The 18613-nt window shown below is 34.7% G+C and overlaps 1 protein-coding gene across 1 annotated transcript; it reads right to left on the reverse strand.

Moving 5' to 3' along the window:
* Positions 1–14585: 14585 nt before the first annotated feature.
* On the reverse strand, positions 14586–18613 carry LOC133882575 (auxin transporter-like protein 5). The gene is made up of 8 exons (XM_062321778.1): positions 18317–18613; positions 18015–18200; positions 17810–17922; positions 17494–17677; positions 17222–17319; positions 16067–16274; positions 15717–15974; positions 14586–15167 (listed from the first exon to the last, which is right to left on the reverse strand). The coding sequence occupies exons 1-8, from the start codon at positions 18479–18481 to the stop codon at positions 14901–14903; spliced, it is 1479 nt and encodes a 492-aa protein (XP_062177762.1). The 5' UTR covers positions 18482–18613; the 3' UTR covers positions 14586–14900.

The following is an 18613-nucleotide window of genomic DNA, read 5'->3' on the forward strand; positions in this document are numbered from 1 at the left end:
GATTGTCTGGTTCCTTTTAATTCTTCATGTTGGGTTTTGTTTTTATTTTGTTTTGGAGTATGGAAAGTATTCTGATCTCAAGGTGATTGGAATTCTTTGTAAGAGGAATTGTTCAGCCTGTTATATTTGATTGGCTTACAGGAAAAAGGAAAAGGTAAACTTCCACTATGCAGTTTTAAGTGTTTGATTGGTAAATTGTTCGTACCCTTTAGTGCTTTTCCTTTTTTCCTATTCATAATTTGAGGGGAACAAGTTACTGAGGGAAGGAACTCTGCCTTTACTGCTTTTGGGAAAGGTTACATAACAACATTAATAATGCAACCTAAAGGCATCCAATTGTAGGAGCCCTTTGTGCTTCATTCTTCTTCAAACTTGTTAGGTCCTTAGACCTTTATATTCTGGCTAAAAGATATTTAGTCTCATTGAGTTAAAACAGGATCATATACTCAAGTTCAAGCTATTCTCTTTTGTACCCCTATAAATTGCAATGGCACTGGTGCAAAATGTCACTTTCATTGTTGATACCATGTTGAAGTGGGTGGCACTATTGAGAAAATTCATATTAGCATAAATTTTTTGTTGAAAAATTCAATTCTATAGCTACGCACAAATGTCTTTTGTCTGTTGCAAAGCAATCCTTTGAATTTAATTCAAAAATCAATTCGGACACGGATTTTAAATTTATAACCACACGAAAACGCGAAAATGGAGTTTTTGGACTGATGATGCGAAAATGGAAGCCAAATCTTCTCTTCTCCTGCTATTTTTTTTTTAATCAAAATTGAGCTCTTTGGATGTCTGAAAATGGAGCAAAGTGTTCTGCAAATAGCACACTGATTTTAGAAGAGATGGGAGGAAAGATTGTTCAAGCTTGGATGAGGACCGCTCTTGCGTAGAAAAAGAGAAGCTTGGAGGAGGAGAAAAGACTGAACGAAGCATTGGGGTGTTTTTGAGGTTTTTTAAACGGATTTGGCTTCAGTTGTGAAGCTTACATTTTCTTGATTTTTTTTTTCTTAGCTTTAAGATTTCTTTTTCACGTTCTCTTTCCAAGCTAAAACGTTTACATTTCTTCTTCTCTTAAAAAAAAAACATTCTCTCTTTCTTGAAGATAGCTATTCCCTCGATTTACCATAGCCTGAGCATCAACGATTTGACGAACAATACACTTTTCCCCCTTTGTCTTTAGATCTGCAATTTCTGATTCGGCAACCAGAATTTCTACCTTCTCCTCCTCCGTCAGCGTCAACTTACCCCACATCGCTTCCAATTCGTCTGCCATGCTTCATCGCTTCTGTCTTCTTGTTGTAATCCAGCCAAAACACCCACCCTCCACTACCCTAAGGATATACCCTAAGGATATGGAGACAAGCCTTCACCTCTGTGCCTTCTCTGCGAGAGAGCACTGAGAGAGACATTAGAAGTTTTTTTTTTTAAAAAAAAAAAAATCTCGAGTCTATGATGAGCCCCTATGGACTCCAAAGGCATTGACCTAGCCATTGTGGACGCTCTCAATGAAGAGAAAACTGATTTACCAAAAACCATCCTAACCTGATAGCCGGATGGATCTTTCAACATCTCTCTCCCAAATAGAAACAGAAAGGTTTTAGCTCAAAAAGAGAGAACCATTAGTTTCACGCGGATTGCTGAAGTGACGCTAATTTTTAGGCTATTAGATGTATCTAACGGCTTAGACTCTTCCTATTGTTACCACGGCAATTCTTTTTAGGAATTGTCGTGAATCTGAATTCGAATTGAATTCATCCAAATCGCATACCAATAGCAGATTTATGTATCACACATAGATTTTCTTTATATGCATAATATGAGCTCGTAATGAGTGCCAACCATACGACGACCTTGACATGAAAATAGTTTAGTTAAAAGATAATAATAACCCATTTTAGTTTCACACAAATCATCCACCTAACATCTATTTGTGATATGATTTATGTTCCCTAGCATGAGCTATAAAATCTCCTAATAAGCATACATAAAACACGAAAATACTTTGGTTAGGCAATAATTATAAGGTATCGTAGTTTCGCACTAATCGTTATCCACGTAAAAATACACGACAATGAAAAGTATTTAAACTAAAAAGGTGTGGAATAATTAGTGTTCCCTAGCATGCCTTATAAAATGACTCTAATAAGTATACATGCACTTATGTCAAAAAGCAACGTTGCATAGCCATCGTTCCCTCAATCACATAAAAAGGAAATTTTTGATTTTACTCAGGAATCAAAGAATTTTTATAGACAAGATAAACTTATTTTCATGAATAAATATAAACTTGAAGAACAATTAACAAAAGTTTTGTAATTCTCTAGGCTACACAATCATCATATATATTCAGAAAAACCTATGAGAAAACACAATCTACAGAAAATTAGTTACTCAGAAAGATTTGAAAATCTCTTATAGAATAAGAGAAAACCATTTCCTAGAGCACTTTGGAATATGGGTCATTCTTCTATCTTCTTTCATAACAAAACTTAAATAAAAGAAAGCTAGAACAACTAAACTACTCTTATGGAAATAATACCAAAAGAAAACTGCATCACATAAAAGAAAAGAAAAGAAAGAAAAAGATTAGAACAATTAAAAAGAAGACTTTAGAACAAAGAAAAAGCTTGCTGGCCATGGAATTTATATTAAAGAAGTTGCATTACATAAATATAAACTAAAGCTTAAAAAGAAATAAACTAAAACACTTGAAAAATGAACTAAAGCTACTGATCTTCTCTGGGAAAATAAAACCCAAAAGAAAACATCCTAAAACTAAACTAAGCTACAGATGCATTTGGAAAACAAAGCTCCAACAAAATACATCAATCTCACTCTCTCGGCAATCTCGTATATATAGAGAAGAAAGGCAAAAATATAAAGGCAACTGGGAAGGAGTCGGCCCCAAAGTCCAGCCGCACAAAATTGATTATTATTTATTTTTATTTTTTTTGTTCAACTCATGTTCACATAATGACATCTGATTTTTAGCCACACAATTGAAATGTTGACATCTTTTTCTTTTTCTTTTTTTCTTTTTAAAGCAGAAATGTTGACATCTTGATTTCATGGCTTGCCTTTAAATGTCGACATTTTGACGTTTCTGACTAAGGTTAACAACTGTAATAAGGGGTTTTGAATATAAATATTCTTTACTTATGACTAGAGCAACAATCACTGGGCATCTTCCTAACTTAAACTTTCAACTGATATTGCTAAGTAATTGAGCACCTTTCTTTGTAGTCGTTTATTGCTTGATCTCAATGACCAAACCGATGCTGTCAGTCGTCTGAAAATACCCAATCAACTGTTTTAATTGTTGGAGAAAAATTGAGCTAATGTGCACTTATGTTTGTTTCGGTCCATCATATTATTAGCCTAACCATTTGTTTCCCATACCTTGTTCGACTCGATCGAACTTTTCATGTTCGACCTTGATTTATTTTTAAGGATTTGTTTTGACCTTATTATTTATGTGGTCTAGCTTAAACCGTTTGGGCCAATCTTAGCTAGGTAAGAAAATATGACTCACCATGTATCTGGGTAATCTCTTCATCCGACTTCATAACTTCCAAACCTTAATAGTCACTAGCTCGACTACAAAATTCCCAAACCCTGATTGTCAACCATTCCATTCAATCTTATTTTGTGGCATGGACAACAAATGCGGTTGAGAGCCAACCCAATAGGGTTAGCTCACACTTAGATTTGAATATTGAAGGCTATTGATGGTTAATTTTTATTTTGACTGAAAGTCGGTCACTGAACCAAACCGATCCCCCTCAATCCGTTTAGAGTTGATTCAACGATTAAAAAGAGATAGCGGGTGAAGCGATCAAGAGTTGAGAGGGAAGTAGGATGTGGCGGTCGGTGAAGGGTAGAGTTGCGGTGATAGACAAAGAGGGTGCTAACTATCGCGTTGGTTTTATAATAGGTAGAATTGTGTTTTATAAGTAATTATACCAACCAACAACAAATAAACCCAATTGAGGCACCAAAAGCAAATACGAGAGGAATTGGTTAACGCACAAGAGAGACTTAGACGGAATGTGAAATGTTGAGGAAGGACTAAGAGAGACCAAGCCCGTGAGGCAAGAAAACAACAAATAGGATAAAAAGGGAAATGAAAACTAGACTTTCAATTAATTTTGGGTAGGTCACGATTTGTCCAAGGACGAATGCCGGACCACATTGATTTTGCGATGTCTGAAATTATGTCTCAACGTCTGACAACTCGAAATCAATTGATGTCGGTTGGTTACGTATCAAATGACAAGCCTTGAAGCTGTAGGACTGTAGGAGGCCAGCCATACATTCTCAACAGAGAGCAGAAAGGACAATGCATTAAAGCTAGGGATTACAATTACCTAAAAATGATTAGAGGAACTTTGGGATTAAATTTTGTGCAAGATTCTGTTAGTTAGGGTGAGATAGGCATAGAAGTTGTGTTAGAGTAGGATTTCAATCAATAAGGATTAGCTTGGGTGTTTTCAGATTTTTTTTTTTTTTTTATCATTTTAAAATTTGAATAAGTTTGATCATTAGTTGGGTTTCATTTATCTGATCTCATTGTAAGAGTCTTAAAGACTACTAACTTTAGCAAGAATAATTCTATTTAGTAGATTTATGTACAATTGTCATATAATAGAAATGCCGATCCAAATGTTGATTTTTATTGTCACGTCATCCAATTATATTGTAGTTATAGAAGTCAACTAAATAACATTATTCTTTTAATAAAAGTCATATAATTATTTCCAAATTTTTGTTTAAAAGAGTCCCAAATTCTTTCTAAGAACCTACCATACATTCGCTAATTTTAAGTAGCAATTTTCTTAGGTGTGATAAGTGCAAAATTATTATGCAATTACTCTCTAACTTCCCCAAATGGAGTAATGCCACTCGTATGTGAGTTTTACACACTCCCTCATACGCGTTGACATAACACTGATATGTTAGCAAAAAATTGTACATCCTCTCCTAGTCAACGCTACCTACAACCACCACGCGGAGGTAGTGGCGACCACTTGCTCAAATGTCGAGGGTGGATGCGATCACTCCCGAAACTTTAGTGAGGGTTTATGTTTTGTATCGACATGACAGTGCCACATTGCATCGCTACCTAAGCATATAAGTCATTCGTGTGTGAAAGGCATATATGGGTAGGGCTGGCAAAACGGGTATGCGGGCCGACCCATGGAGATCCGTGATCTGTTTAAGCTAGAACCAAACACGACCCTTTTAGACTTCTAAGACTCAAATGAATTGCAACTTCATCATTCATGGCATAAAAAGAAAGAAAATTTCTAGTCCACTGGACTACCATTTTGCAGGGAAGGAAAAGTGTTGAATGACAACTAACTAGACAAGTGAACAACAAACAAGAGGTTACAAATAATGAACGGGAAAGTTGGAAACCACTCCTAGAACAGCAAAATTCCACCTACCAGCAAAAAACATTTTGCAAGAGTTAGGGACCAAACAGTTAATTAACACATAAACGAATTAACTAAAAAAACATATGATTAAACTGCTCAAAAAAAAAGGAAAAAGAAGAAAAAAAGAAAGAAAGAAGAAGATTATCATACCGGCAGTACTAGCTGCCACATTGGTAGAAGAGAGAGAGAGAGAGAGGGAGAGCGGTAGAGCGACGTTGGTGGCGCAGCAGAGAGATGGGGAGAGCGGCTCCAAGCGGAGAGCGTCGAGCGGGAGGAAGAAGAAGGGGCGGCGTAGCCGGTGCTGAAGAAGAAGAAAATGGAAGAAGAAGAAGAGGGGGCGGCGCTGATTGCTGAAAGAAAAAGAAAAGAAGTAACGAAGTTAGGGTTTTTGTTTTTTGTGTGTTTTCGGCTAATAGTAAATTGTAAATTAGTAATAATCCCATATTCCCATTTCTTTTTTAAAAAAAATAAAAAATAAAATAAAAAAAATTAATCGTGTCTGACGGGTTACCCACGGATGACCCGTGACACGACTCGTCAGACCAAGCTAAACAGGTCATAAACGGGTCGATTCGTTTATTACTCAAATCCGTTTAAGGTAAACGTGAATTTATTAATTTCGTGTCGTATTCGTATCGAGTTGTGTAAAAATTGTTAACTCTATGTATGGATAACATTTTTCCAAAATAATAAATATGCTCGTTTTTTATAATATTATGTGGTTGTCGGCTTTCCCATTTCCAAACCAACTCCCTCTGTAAATTTTTGCTAGGTAGACCACCGAGCCAACCCAAGGCTCTGCCAATTCCATCCTCTCGACTCATGATTGGTTCCAGTCCCTTTCAACAAAGGCCGGAGTTATGAGCCTTGGGCCCAACATTTCGATTTGAGTGGCCGGGCTTCTTTTTTGCTGCAGTCCTGCAAACAGATGTACATGGGGAAAAGTGAAAACAAATCTCATTTTTTGAAGGATAATCTTCATATTTATTTATTATATTTATTTTATATTGATTAATATAATATATTTTTAATAAAATAAATAAAAAAAAAATAGTTTAAAAAATGAAACATCAGTCGTTTTGTTCTAGCCAAGACTACTTTGTTCCTTCAATTTGGAATCCATCCATTAAACTTAAACGAATCTAAAATGTACGGGAGAATTATATAATTTTTTTAAAGGTTAAATATTTTATTGGTATTTAAATTTTTAATTTTTTTAAATTTAATATTTGAGTTTTTATTTATTTTATAGATGGTACCTGACCGGCCGGCCTAGAGGTGGTCGAACCGCCCCGTGGCAGAAGGGCCAAAACCCATTAAACAATTTTTTTTTCCTGCCATGGGGTGGTCAGCCACCCTTTTTTTTTTTTTTTTTTTCTTTCTTTTTCTCGATTTTTTTTTTAAAAAAATTGTATTATTTTATTATTTTTATATAATTTTTAAAGATTTTTATTTATCAATATTTTTTTTTTATATAGTGTCACGTGTCAACCTTAGCGGTTGACATGTGACAGACCGTTAGTATTTGGATGGAAAATGTAACAGAAGTACTAAAGTGGTTTTTACTCCTAATTAAACTCAGATACCATCTATGAAACAAATGAAAACTCAGGTACTAAATTTAAAAAAGCTGAAAACTCAGGTGCGAATAAAGTACTATTTAACCTTTTTTTTAAAAAAAAAAAATGCATGTGAAAATTACCTATATTTTGGATAAATGTCGATATAATAGACTGAATTCAAAGAATTTATCCAACTCAATTTAGAGAAAAACCTTGTCATGCTTTACAAAGTTTTTTTTTATTTTTTTTTTTATTTTTTATTTTTTATAAGTAAGTAAAGTTATTTGGTAAGTTAGAGTACTCACAATAGACTTTTCATATTTATTTATTTTTTACATTTTTAATAAAAACCACAAAAATGCTCAAGATTAAAAAATAATATTTATTTAAAGTAGATAAATATTTAGAGTGTTTGTTATTTGAAGGTTTAAAAAAGTGACTAGTTAAAACCTTTAAAGTAGATTTTAAAAGTTAAATTTAAAAAAATTATGAAATGGTAATTGTGAATGCTCTTATCATGACCATGAGGTGGAGTAATCATAATCAGAATTGCAATCTGACATAAACACAATAATTTCTACTTGAATTTGTCCTTAGCAAAGCTATCTAACCCCATGCGGTGTATTAGGGGTTTATTTGGCTTATAATTTTAGAATGATTTTGATTTATCAAGTAATCAAATAAGAACATCGATCAATTAGGAAAAAAAAATCAATTACTTTGATATAATTATTTGGTTAGTAATGTCAAAGATCAATTTTTATGTATTTGATTTTTTCTTTTTCATAAATAAACATATTTCATTATCCCTGCTTTGGTTAAAAAAATAAATGAAAATGGAGACTTCACTTACCCCTAAACTATCACTTTTTTAATTACTTCCTAAGCTTAAAAAATTTGTGATGTGCGATGATAATTTATCAACTCTTAATATTTTATGTCAAATCTTAATAAAAGAAACAAAAATGACAAAAAAAAAATTGTATAATATCCAATTGTCTAATCAACCAATTCCATCGATCAACTTCATGTTAAAGTCATGCATTAATAGAAATTGATCACATTTCCTGGTGATATTCAATTATCTTGAAATGATTAATTTTTGTTAATGATTTTACTATCTATAAGAATGAAAAGTGTATACTATTTAATTCTTATAGATAGTAATTAATGATCTTGAAAAGTGTATAGACGTAATTAATTACCTTTAACTGATATTACTGTCATTCTTATACAATGTGAGTTCAAATCCTATTAACTTCCTGTCAAAATTAGAGGTCAACCCCTTCCATTTTTTTTTTTCTTTTTTTAAAAGAAAAATTTTAGGTATAATTTTGAATAGAGTAATACTGTTTAGTATACTGTTATACGACTGTCATACAATTAGGATGACAAAGCAACAAAAATAAGCATTAATTTGAGTCAACAAAAGTTTATAAAAAGACCACGTCATTCTAGTTATATAGCAGTTGATTAAATAACATTTTCTCTTTTTTTTTTTTTGGATATGTGAGATATACACAACATATTGATGGCAATTGTATTAGTGCATTTTAAAATTACTAATTTTTTCAAACCACGTGTATCAAATTACTAATTTTACGAAAGTACTTTACCCTTTCAATAGTGAAAAGGGCTACACATCCTAAATTTTTTTTCTTCAAAATTTGATTCTCAAATAATGTGTCACAATTTTATGTGATTTATCAATTTAAAAAATGTGTCATAATCTCATGGATGTCATCCCAAAGGCTTTATGACATCAACAGAGGTTGTCTGTACAACTTTAATGGTCGTCTCAACAAAAATACAGAGCATTAATGCATATAATATCCTAAATTAGAGAGAGTTGGTGACAACTCTATAATTATATATAGTTTTAGGGTTGAATTAATTTTTTTTTTTGTACTCTATGCAGACCCTCTGAGTCTATTGCAATCAACCTATAATTATATCAATGAAGTCTTACTATTTCAAAATTAAAGTTTTGCTCGGGCAGCATGCATGCATGTATGTGCCGGATGAGAATGTACTATGTTATCTGTATATCATCTTTTTAATTCTCTTAAAATTGATGTGATTTTTAAAATTATAATTGACTTTTAAAATTATTATAATCGGAGGATAAAAAAGATGGTCCATAGCAATTAGCATTACACTATTGTAGAGTAATTCTAAACGCCATACCTATGTCACTCTAATAATGATGTGACTTTTAAAATTACCATTGAACTTGTGATCGATCATTATTGAATATTTTATTAAATGTTGATTTTAAAAGACACATCATTATTAGAGGGACACAAAAGGGACATGAGTATGACATTTAGAATTACTCCTCTATTGTGGCATGGGCATGAACTTTTATCACAATTGAATTTGAATGGATTAAGTTCTACATCAACGATATATGGACAATAGGTAATTTTAGGGGAAAAAAAATTGTAAAATCAGTCTTTATAATTTACTTGATTCACAATAAGCTCTATATAGTGTCAAAATGTTCTAAAAAAATCTCTAAAAAATGTCAAAATGTTCTAAGAAAAAAAAATAGTTAATTTAGTTTTCTCTTACATCGATCGTCTCAATAACCTAACTTAACTGCTGGAACATTTTATATGCTGATCTGATTCTACGAAATGGTTTCGATGAATTTGCAGAGCTTTCGTCTACGAAGGATTCCTTACGGACCAAGAATGCGACCACTTGACCTAGCTAGAATTCTAACAAGTGGGTAATATATTAACAATGTTATTGCCAAATCTATTTACTCGACTTAATTCCTTAAGAAACATGGTCATTGCCCATGTGCAAGTGGGTTCTAATACTCACTACATTTGGGACGCCATATTTCAAGAGTACTCTTTACGTGGAGGGCATGTAAGAATTAATGCTTTAGTTATGAAGGCAAACCAAAATGAAAATTGTAGATGACCCGTTATGCCCTATTTGTGGAGTAGTAGTGGAAACCACGGCGCACATGGCGTAGGGTTGTCTGGCTGCCAAAGATGCATGTATAGAAGGAAAATAGAAAAGAGCAGCATATATAATGAGAAATTTATTTATATAATTGTGGAGGAGATACAACATAAATTGGACGACGAAGAATTCGAAACATTGGCAGCAGTGGGATAGGAACATATGGCTTAGGACAAATAATGTTATCAATGGGGGGTTTTTACGTACGTTTTAGTCATCTATCTCATATTGTACGGAATGTTTGTAGATTCCCTTGTAGATTTCAAAAAAGCTAATGCTAGGACGCAGGCTAACGACGAGGGTGGTAATTCTCCCATTCAAAAGTGGACAACGTACGGCTACAATGAGTCACTTTAAAGTTATATAGGATGCAACAATGGATTAGGATGCATGGAGGGAAAATGGGTATCGGTGTGGTGGTGAGAGACCATGAGGGTGACTGAGTGAAGTATTTGGCAACTTTACTAGCTCCTAGATTACACATAAGTGAGGGGTGATGCGGTCGTTTTGTGTACAAAAATATCAATAATAAAATTATCACTCACAATAGTATGAATCCTTGTAGGATATGGCTATATTGAGGGTGTCGAACCTCAAGGACAGCATATGAATTGTTATCAAGTTTTTCAAGATTAAATATAACTTAATTAAAAAGAAATTTGATTTGATTTTGTTTATAGCTAAGTTAAATGCATAAAACTAAAGACATAAAAATAATGATTGTAGTAAATTAATAATTAGAGAAAAAATAGGGAATTGATTTCACCACTTACCGCATAACAATGATCAATCATAAATTAACAAGGAAAATTTATACTATGTATGATATAAGGCTCGTCTTACTCGAGTAGTCAAGAAATTACTTCTAAAAAATAAGTATAATCCATCTTCGGTTGGCATGGACCATCCATCTAACCACTAAGATGCGGTACGACCCGTCTTCTCTAGGTATAGATTAGTTACGTCTTTAATAGGATATACACAATCAATGAAATAATATAACTCATCTTCAGTTGGTACGAACTGTCTACCTAAATTACACTAAACTAGGATGTAGTACAATTCGTCTTCTTTAGGCATGACTTATCTAACCCTCTTAATTATATATCAATTAAAACTATTGTATAACAATCATTCACATAATCACAGAAAATATGAAGAATTGAGTTCAATCAATATAAAAGACATTGTAAGACAAGATAAGAAATTCATAATGATTGAATATAAATATTAAGATCAATTCTCACAGTTATACAATCATCATGCAAATAGAAAATCTCAAATTAAAATACAATTAAACTATTGTTACTTGGAAAGGGCTACATCAACATCCTATTATGAATTTAGCCGCTCATCGTGGTGCTAGGATGACCTCCTGTCATGTTCTTCTCTTCTTCAACTTGTCAAGCCTTCAAGAAGAATTTTCTGTTTAAAGCTGAGCATATCTTCTCTTGAAGCTTAGAGGTCTATTTATAGAGATTAGGAGAGGCCTAAAAGTCCTAGGAATCGAAGTAAAATTGAAACTTAGTCTCTTAGTCCAAGTAGGAGATGGAAAATTCAATCCAAGTAGGAAAATGATTACAAATTCCTCCAGATTTGCGGTCATTTATTTCGAGACGATTTTGTCATAGTAAACATCCGAATTAGGAAAAAACTATTTTTGACATATTTGTTGAATTTTTTTTATTAGCTTTCCAACGCCATAAATTTAATTGCAATACGAGATCTGAGTATAAAGTTATGATCCAAACACTGAGACATGTGCAGAATCCAAATTTGAATCCAATTTGATTTTGACTTATATTGGAGAAATTTCGATTTAATCATTCATTTGATTTGATTAAACTTAACCACATCATATATGTCTTCTATTATGATTGGCTAAACTTAACCATATCTTTTAGGTTTTCTCAAAGTGTGCTTTAAGCCCAAAATCAATTGAATTAATTGCATGTTTATTTAAAACTTGAAAACAATATATAAAATAACACAAAATCAAACAAATAACAATGCTAGGGAATTAACATATGTAAGTTAATGAGCTTGAATGTGCAATATTCGACGCTTATCAAGGGACGTAATTTTTGCCAGGGAGTTGAGACATCAAGAGGTGGAATTAGAAGGCGACGCTCTTCAGATCGTGCATGTATTGAAAAAGGAAATGAATAATTGGTGCAAGTATAACCAACTGATTGAAGATGCCAGAATTATATTGGATAGTTTGCAATTCTGAAATATGCATTATGTCGGAAGGGAGGCAAATTTAGTTGCTTGTAAGCTAGCTAGCCAAGAAAATGCTTTCTCTTATGGACGAACAAGTCCATATGGAAGAAGCCTCTCATTGTATTCGTGACATTATAGCTGCGAAATACAATACTCTTGCCTTTTCACATTAATGAAAGGAAGGCGTGAACGAATTCTAAAAAAAAAAAGAAAAAAAGTGGGTTCTAATACTCATTCAAAGGTGTATGTTAAAAAAAATAAAAAAAAAAAAAAATCTAATTTCAGGCAGCTTATTGCAGTTAGCTACAGTAAAAATTATTAGATAAAGCTAAAATTCTGTGTTTTGAGAAATGCTAGCTTTTATTCCATATACAAGTTTGTCAAACGGTAAACTTGTGCTAAAAATTGTGAATTTGAGGCTCCAAGTATGTCTCCCATGTTCTTATCATTGTTTTGCTGTCTAGAGAATAAAGGAGGGAACCATGTACGAGACCCAAAAGAAAAAGAAGAAAGAAAAAAATCGGGCTTTAACTGAAAAGATATGAGACTTTTGATTTTCTCTTTCTAGGGTTCTTCCGCATGCTCCTATTAAAGTTATATGGTTTTTTCATAATGGGGGAGCTGAGCTAGCAGGTGTGGACAATTACTTTGTTACTGTCTACAAGAAGCCTTTGCGGGATATGGCAGATTATTAGATTCCCTCACAATAATGCTTTTATTCATGTCTAGCAGCCTTTTTCACCCAACATTTTATCAACATCCTCAAACCCCCTACGTCACCCTCCTCCTTTTAATTATTAGGGTTTTGTCTGGTTGGCTTTTTGTCATATATTAATTCACCTCTCATAATCATACAACTGGTCTTGGGAATTAAGACATATATATGGTTGTGAAAAAGAAGCTTTAAACTATGCTCTCTCCTCTGCACGAATACCCTTTTTCTTTCATGACATATCGTTTTCATGATCTAAAACACAGCTAGAGAGAAAACCGGGAGCATCAAGGGGTTGCCATTTACATTTTGAAATGAAAATTTAAGCCATGGCTTTAATTTGGTCTCTTGGAATTCCAACAGGACTAGCTAGCTAGGGTACTCGTCATAAAGCAAATTGGGTAACAGTTAAGTTAAAGATACATAAATTGAAAGAATCTTTCGGGTGTAAAAGTTCTTTTAATTTCTTTGCTTGGTCTCAACTCTCAAGATGATGTTTGCTGTTGAAGTATATTATATTTTTCGTATATTTTTTATATTTAGTTGATCATATTGAAATACTATGTATTTATAGGTTAATTGTAATCAAATCTACCATATTTGTATTTACTCACTACCTTATAAATAGAGATCTTTGTATTATAGACAATCAAGTGAATGAGAGCACAATGTAGTTATATAGGTCATTCAGAGTGGTGGACGTAGTTGTCTAACATCGAACCATCCGTAATTATTTATCTCAATTTCTTTTCTCTCTCGTGCTTATGCTATTATTACCATAAAAATTTCCCCACAGACCATTGCAGTGTACTTCTGTTGATGGGAGAGGAATGTGAGAGTTTTTTGAATCAATTCTTCGAGTGCTACAGACTACAGAACATTATACATAGGGTTAGAGTTAGGATAAATTCTTTGTACAAGATTCAGCCTTCTTCTCTAAATAGGTGACTGGTGAGATGTATCAAAATTTATTGTGCATAGACAGTCTCTTGTCTTGCTCTAGCTTTGGGATTTTATGATTGGGATCTTGTGATCATTTGTTGTTCTTTATAGCCTTGTTTGCTGTTGTAAAGGCCCTGTGCATTGTATTGCTTGAATTTTTGTTTTCTTTTTTTATTTGAATAAAAATAGATGTCTGAAACTTTCAGTTCCATTATCATGATCAGTGATCACCACTGTTTAAAGCAGTCCTTAATGCAGTCCCCATTCAAATTATACAGTTAGACTTGGGATATTCACCATCATAAATCTGAAAGTACGTGGGTAAAAGAAGATGCAATGGATATAGGAATAGGCCCTCGATCGATCTCCATTTCAACTCAAAGTATCAAATTTTGCTTTCTTTGTATTTAATTGTAACAGTCTATATGATTTCACGTCAATCATTTAAAATTTCATACCAACTGATGTTAAGCATTTAAGAAGCTATTTAAAATACATTACGTTTACCGATCTCTATTGTCACCGCAACATTATTCCGTGAAAAATTCCCAGACCACCATTATCTCAGTATTATTGGATTGTTTAACATTTCAAATAAGGAAGGTGACTTTTTCTGTACGTTGTTGGACGTTGCACTCCAGAAGATGAGGCTTAATGCAAATAAAAAATAGAGAGTAATGATGTTTAGATGTAGAAAGAGAACAAAGCATATGGCAGCCTGGCTAGAAGTACAAAATTCCGAATATTTCATACAACTCTTTTTTTTTTTTCTTTTTTTTTTTGACATAATTAACAAAGGCCGTAAACTAAATAAAAGAGACAGAGAAAGTTACACGAAGCAGAACAAGATCTGTGCTTTTATGGAATGGAGATGGCTGTTGGCCAAATGCATTTATCTCCTCTGTCTATTGTCTAAGTAAGCAAAAGATGCAATGACATAACATGCATGATCGATCATGGCGTTTAGGTAGCTAGTGATTCTGATATGTAAGCCATTGGAGGTAACTCAGCAGATCGAAGTGGGTGTACGTGGGCAAATCAAGGACTGTGATGGTGGGGGTTGGGGTGGCGGAGAGGAGGAGGCGCTGTGGCATTGAGTAGGTGAGGTGGTGGTGGTAGCGGCGGAGGGCATTGGTAACACTTTGTGAAGAGCCCAAATGTGTCAATCTGGCGTACGAAGTTTGTCACGCTCGCCCACCCACCGAATCCAAACCCAACCACCAGCACCCAAACCACCACAAACACATTGATCGTATACGCCCCTACCCACCTCCCCACGAACTTTGGTGGCTGATCCACTGCATTCTGCATCACAAACAGTGCGTTAGACCGTATTCTAATCAATCAGTACTGTACATTCTGTACCCAATACCCATGATCAGTTTGTATAATTGTATGCAATGCATTAATACGTATATGAATACCAGACAAGAGTCGCAGACTAAACAGGTGCAGATATTTTCCCTGACAGATACGAACAGATATTCTGGATCATTGTTGCAGCACGAATCTCGGGCCTTTATGCATTGTAGCAGCCAAAATTTATGACTTTTTCTCTAGGGTATTTAGATAAATTGGAAACAGAGTAAAATCCCAAATATTATCAGTTTAGGAGAATGCCCCGCAGCTGGTCTGCTAGACTGTGACCATACGGCACCAATCTGTATTCCTTGTTCTTTACACTACACTTTCTTAAATAACAAATTTAAGTCTTACTCTGTTCATGGTCAGTCAAACATCTGACACGAAGCTTAAGTTTGAAAAAGAATATGTTTCTCAGGTGCTGCAAATGGCTAAAGTGATCATAAATGCATGCAATGGTGTACAGGGGATCAAGATTATAGAGTACGGTACCTCTCGGGCAGCCGCTGATTTGAAGGTGAAGATATGGGCCAGAGCGGGGATGATGTAGACAGTGAAGCTAACGAGAAGTGATCCAACGGTGGAGTTGATGGGACCAAAGAATGGGAAGATAATGGCCAGGAACCATATGGGGACGACCACGGGCAATCTTGCTGCCGCACGCTTGCATAGGCTCTTGCACTCATGCAACCCTATAGCTTTTTCCCACACAAAGTATAAGGGCGTGCATGCAAACCCAAATGTTATGAACTGTACAAACGCCAAAAAAAAAAATGATCATTATAGATTTCTAGAAGAAATTAATTAATTTATATTAATTAATGTATTAAATATGTGCATGCCTGGTGGATGAGCATTAAAACGACAGCCATGTCTCTGAAGGGTGATCTTGGGAGCAGAGAGAAAGCGTTGGAGTGGTCGAGAAGCATGTCTCCAAATGCCCAATATACTGCTGATGCAGAGGGAAGCGTCAGTGTGAGCACATACAGAGTAGCCAGCAAATATATGGCCTTGAACTTCTGAGGCTTCCACATTGCGTGCATGATTTCCCTGACCAACCAAAAATTTATCATCTTTAGCAGAGACTAGCAGTATGTTTAACTTCTGCTCTGTATATGTTACAAAAAAAAAAATTCAAAGCATTTTTCGTTGTACTCTTTTTTGTTCGGTTCCAATCTGGGTCGAAGGAATCCTCTAAACTAGTCTATTAAACTAACATGCGTTCAAAATGTTACGCACATACCAGAATGTCATGTATTTTGAACAGTTTAATATACCTAACTGCAATGAACAATGCTAATTCAACCTTGGGTTATATGGGCCTAGCTAGCTAGCGTACATAGAATTCCTATAGTTGAAAAAGAAGGCATCCTCTGTATATGGGAAAAGGGCTCAATACTATAGAGCTTTGTCACAAAGCCCATGATGTAGTAATTAAGAGGACATCAGAGATTTTCTTTTGGTTATTGTTACATATGAACATGACTAGAAAAACTGGCTGAGTTTTTTTTCTAGATTTGTTTTAACTTTTGGTGCCGATCTAGGATTCACTGATCAATCTGGACCCCCCACTGGCCTCTTCTCCCGATAAAAGCAAAAGCAAGAAAGAAAGAGTATTGGCTTTCTACATGAAAAAGGAAGAGAAGGGTTCCCAAGAAAAAAAAAAAAAAAAAGACTTTTTCCCTCCCACGCCTAAGAAAGGGCAATCAGGGAATAAGAAGTTTTTATAATAATTGAGAATATTTGGGAAATAATAATAACCCTTCAGATAATTAAAGAATATTGGCTATTAGATTACATGGTCAGATCATGTCTATAGGCATGAAGGTTTAGTCACTTTCAAAATGACGTTAAGCCCTTTGTTTCATATTTCTAGCTATTTTTTATTTCTGTTATGATCTATCACTAGGGTCAACAGGCAAATGAGGAGCAAGATACATGAGCAGATTCGTAAATAACGTAACAGACACTGATTTCTGTATTCGAGCTTGTCTTACACAGTAACAGCATGTCCCCCAAATGTGTATAGAATGTTTGTGGCCCCTGTGAAGTATAACACTAGCTTGGTCGGACCCGAATGCTTAACACCCTCAACCTGTTGTAGAATACACACATAAAATAGTCCTTAGCAGAAATCAATAATAAAAAACCTTAGAAACAAGCTTATGTTCTCAACATTCTTGTGCTTTTTAGTTGTTTAATAGACTGTTATATGTCCGTCGTATAAATGGAATGACGGGGAGATGAAAAACGCTAACATGGTAATTACCTGGCCATGGAGGAGGGAGGCAATGGTGAGATACCAAGCAGTGTAAGTGGTCATCACGAGGCCTAAAAAGGACCAAATCCTGTAGTTGTGGAAGGAAGGAATAAAGACAGTGGTGGCACAGCAAGCTCCGAAGATGTAAGTCCAAGTCCTCTTGTCTAGATTATCATTTATGTAATATATGTTGCTGCGATAATAAAAAAGATGCCCATTTGCAGAAAATTGATCAGATTAATTTGTTTATCAGGAAAAACTCATATAAAACGAGGATAGAGTTAAGGGTAGGGTCAGAATGGCAGCCTGGCATGGCTATATATACCTTGCACAAGCTATGAGTTGAATGACAGATCCAAACAGAAGAAAAGTGCAGTTAAATGCCAAGCCCACGTTCCTCCAGTGCTTTCCAAGGAGCCCATCAAGAACCTCAAACCACTACATGATCAGGAACCCCATGTGAGAAACCAGTAAATATATTGCAAAAACAAGAGGGAATGGAAACAAGGTTAAAGATCGATCAGTGAAACCTGGATGACATGGTTCCTGAAATCAACTTTTTCTCTTTCTTTTCTGGTTCTGTATTCTACATAGAGCACGCTAATGAGATATGCTGTCCAGCTCCCCAGCAAGCCGTAGAAGAGCTGAAAGAGTATGCCAGATAGCATTCCCAGCTGGGAAAATGAGTATGGCAATGTAAGCAGAACTTGAGCCACCTGAAACAAATAAAAAAAACAAAACAGACCCAGAAACCATTAGCAAATTACTTTAACGTACAAGAACGCATATATGCTCGATCTGTTTACAAGGAGAAAGAAAGATGATGAATTGCCTGGTTTGAAGCACAGCTAAACCAAGCATCATAGGCAGAACCACCATGCCAAAAGAAGTTAGATAGCTTGGCTTTGACATCCTTGGGCTTCCCTTCAGTCTCCATTTCAACATAATTGCCTGCTATCACAGTCTCCACCACCTTATCCGATGCCATGTCTGTCATTCCTATAGTACTGATAGTGGGGGGATTCAATGAAAATGGGGGCTTGAGATTGGAAATGGGGATATATGGAGGTGGGGGTCTATAGTGGGTATATATATACAAGACACCGAGGGTGGGAAAGCCTGTGTTTGA

The sequence above is a fragment of the Alnus glutinosa genome, chromosome 11 (genome assembly GCF_958979055.1).
Source record: "Alnus glutinosa chromosome 11, dhAlnGlut1.1, whole genome shotgun sequence".
In the NCBI taxonomy this organism is placed as follows: Eukaryota; Viridiplantae; Streptophyta; class Magnoliopsida; order Fagales; family Betulaceae; genus Alnus; species Alnus glutinosa.

Excerpts from the sequence above, each read along its gene's own strand:
- LOC133882575 (XM_062321778.1), bottom strand. The coding sequence starts at position 18,481 with ATGACAGACATGGCATCGGATAAGGTGGTGGAGACTGTGATAGCAGGC. Across the intron at positions 17,320-17,493 it reads CCTCCCTCCTCCATGGCCAG|GTTGAGGGTGTTAAGCATTC; the intron begins GTAATTACCATG and ends ATTCTACAACAG. Across the intron at positions 15,975-16,066 it reads TTTTAATGCTCATCCACCAG|TTCATAACATTTGGGTTTGC; the intron begins GCATGCACATAT and ends GCGTTTGTACAG.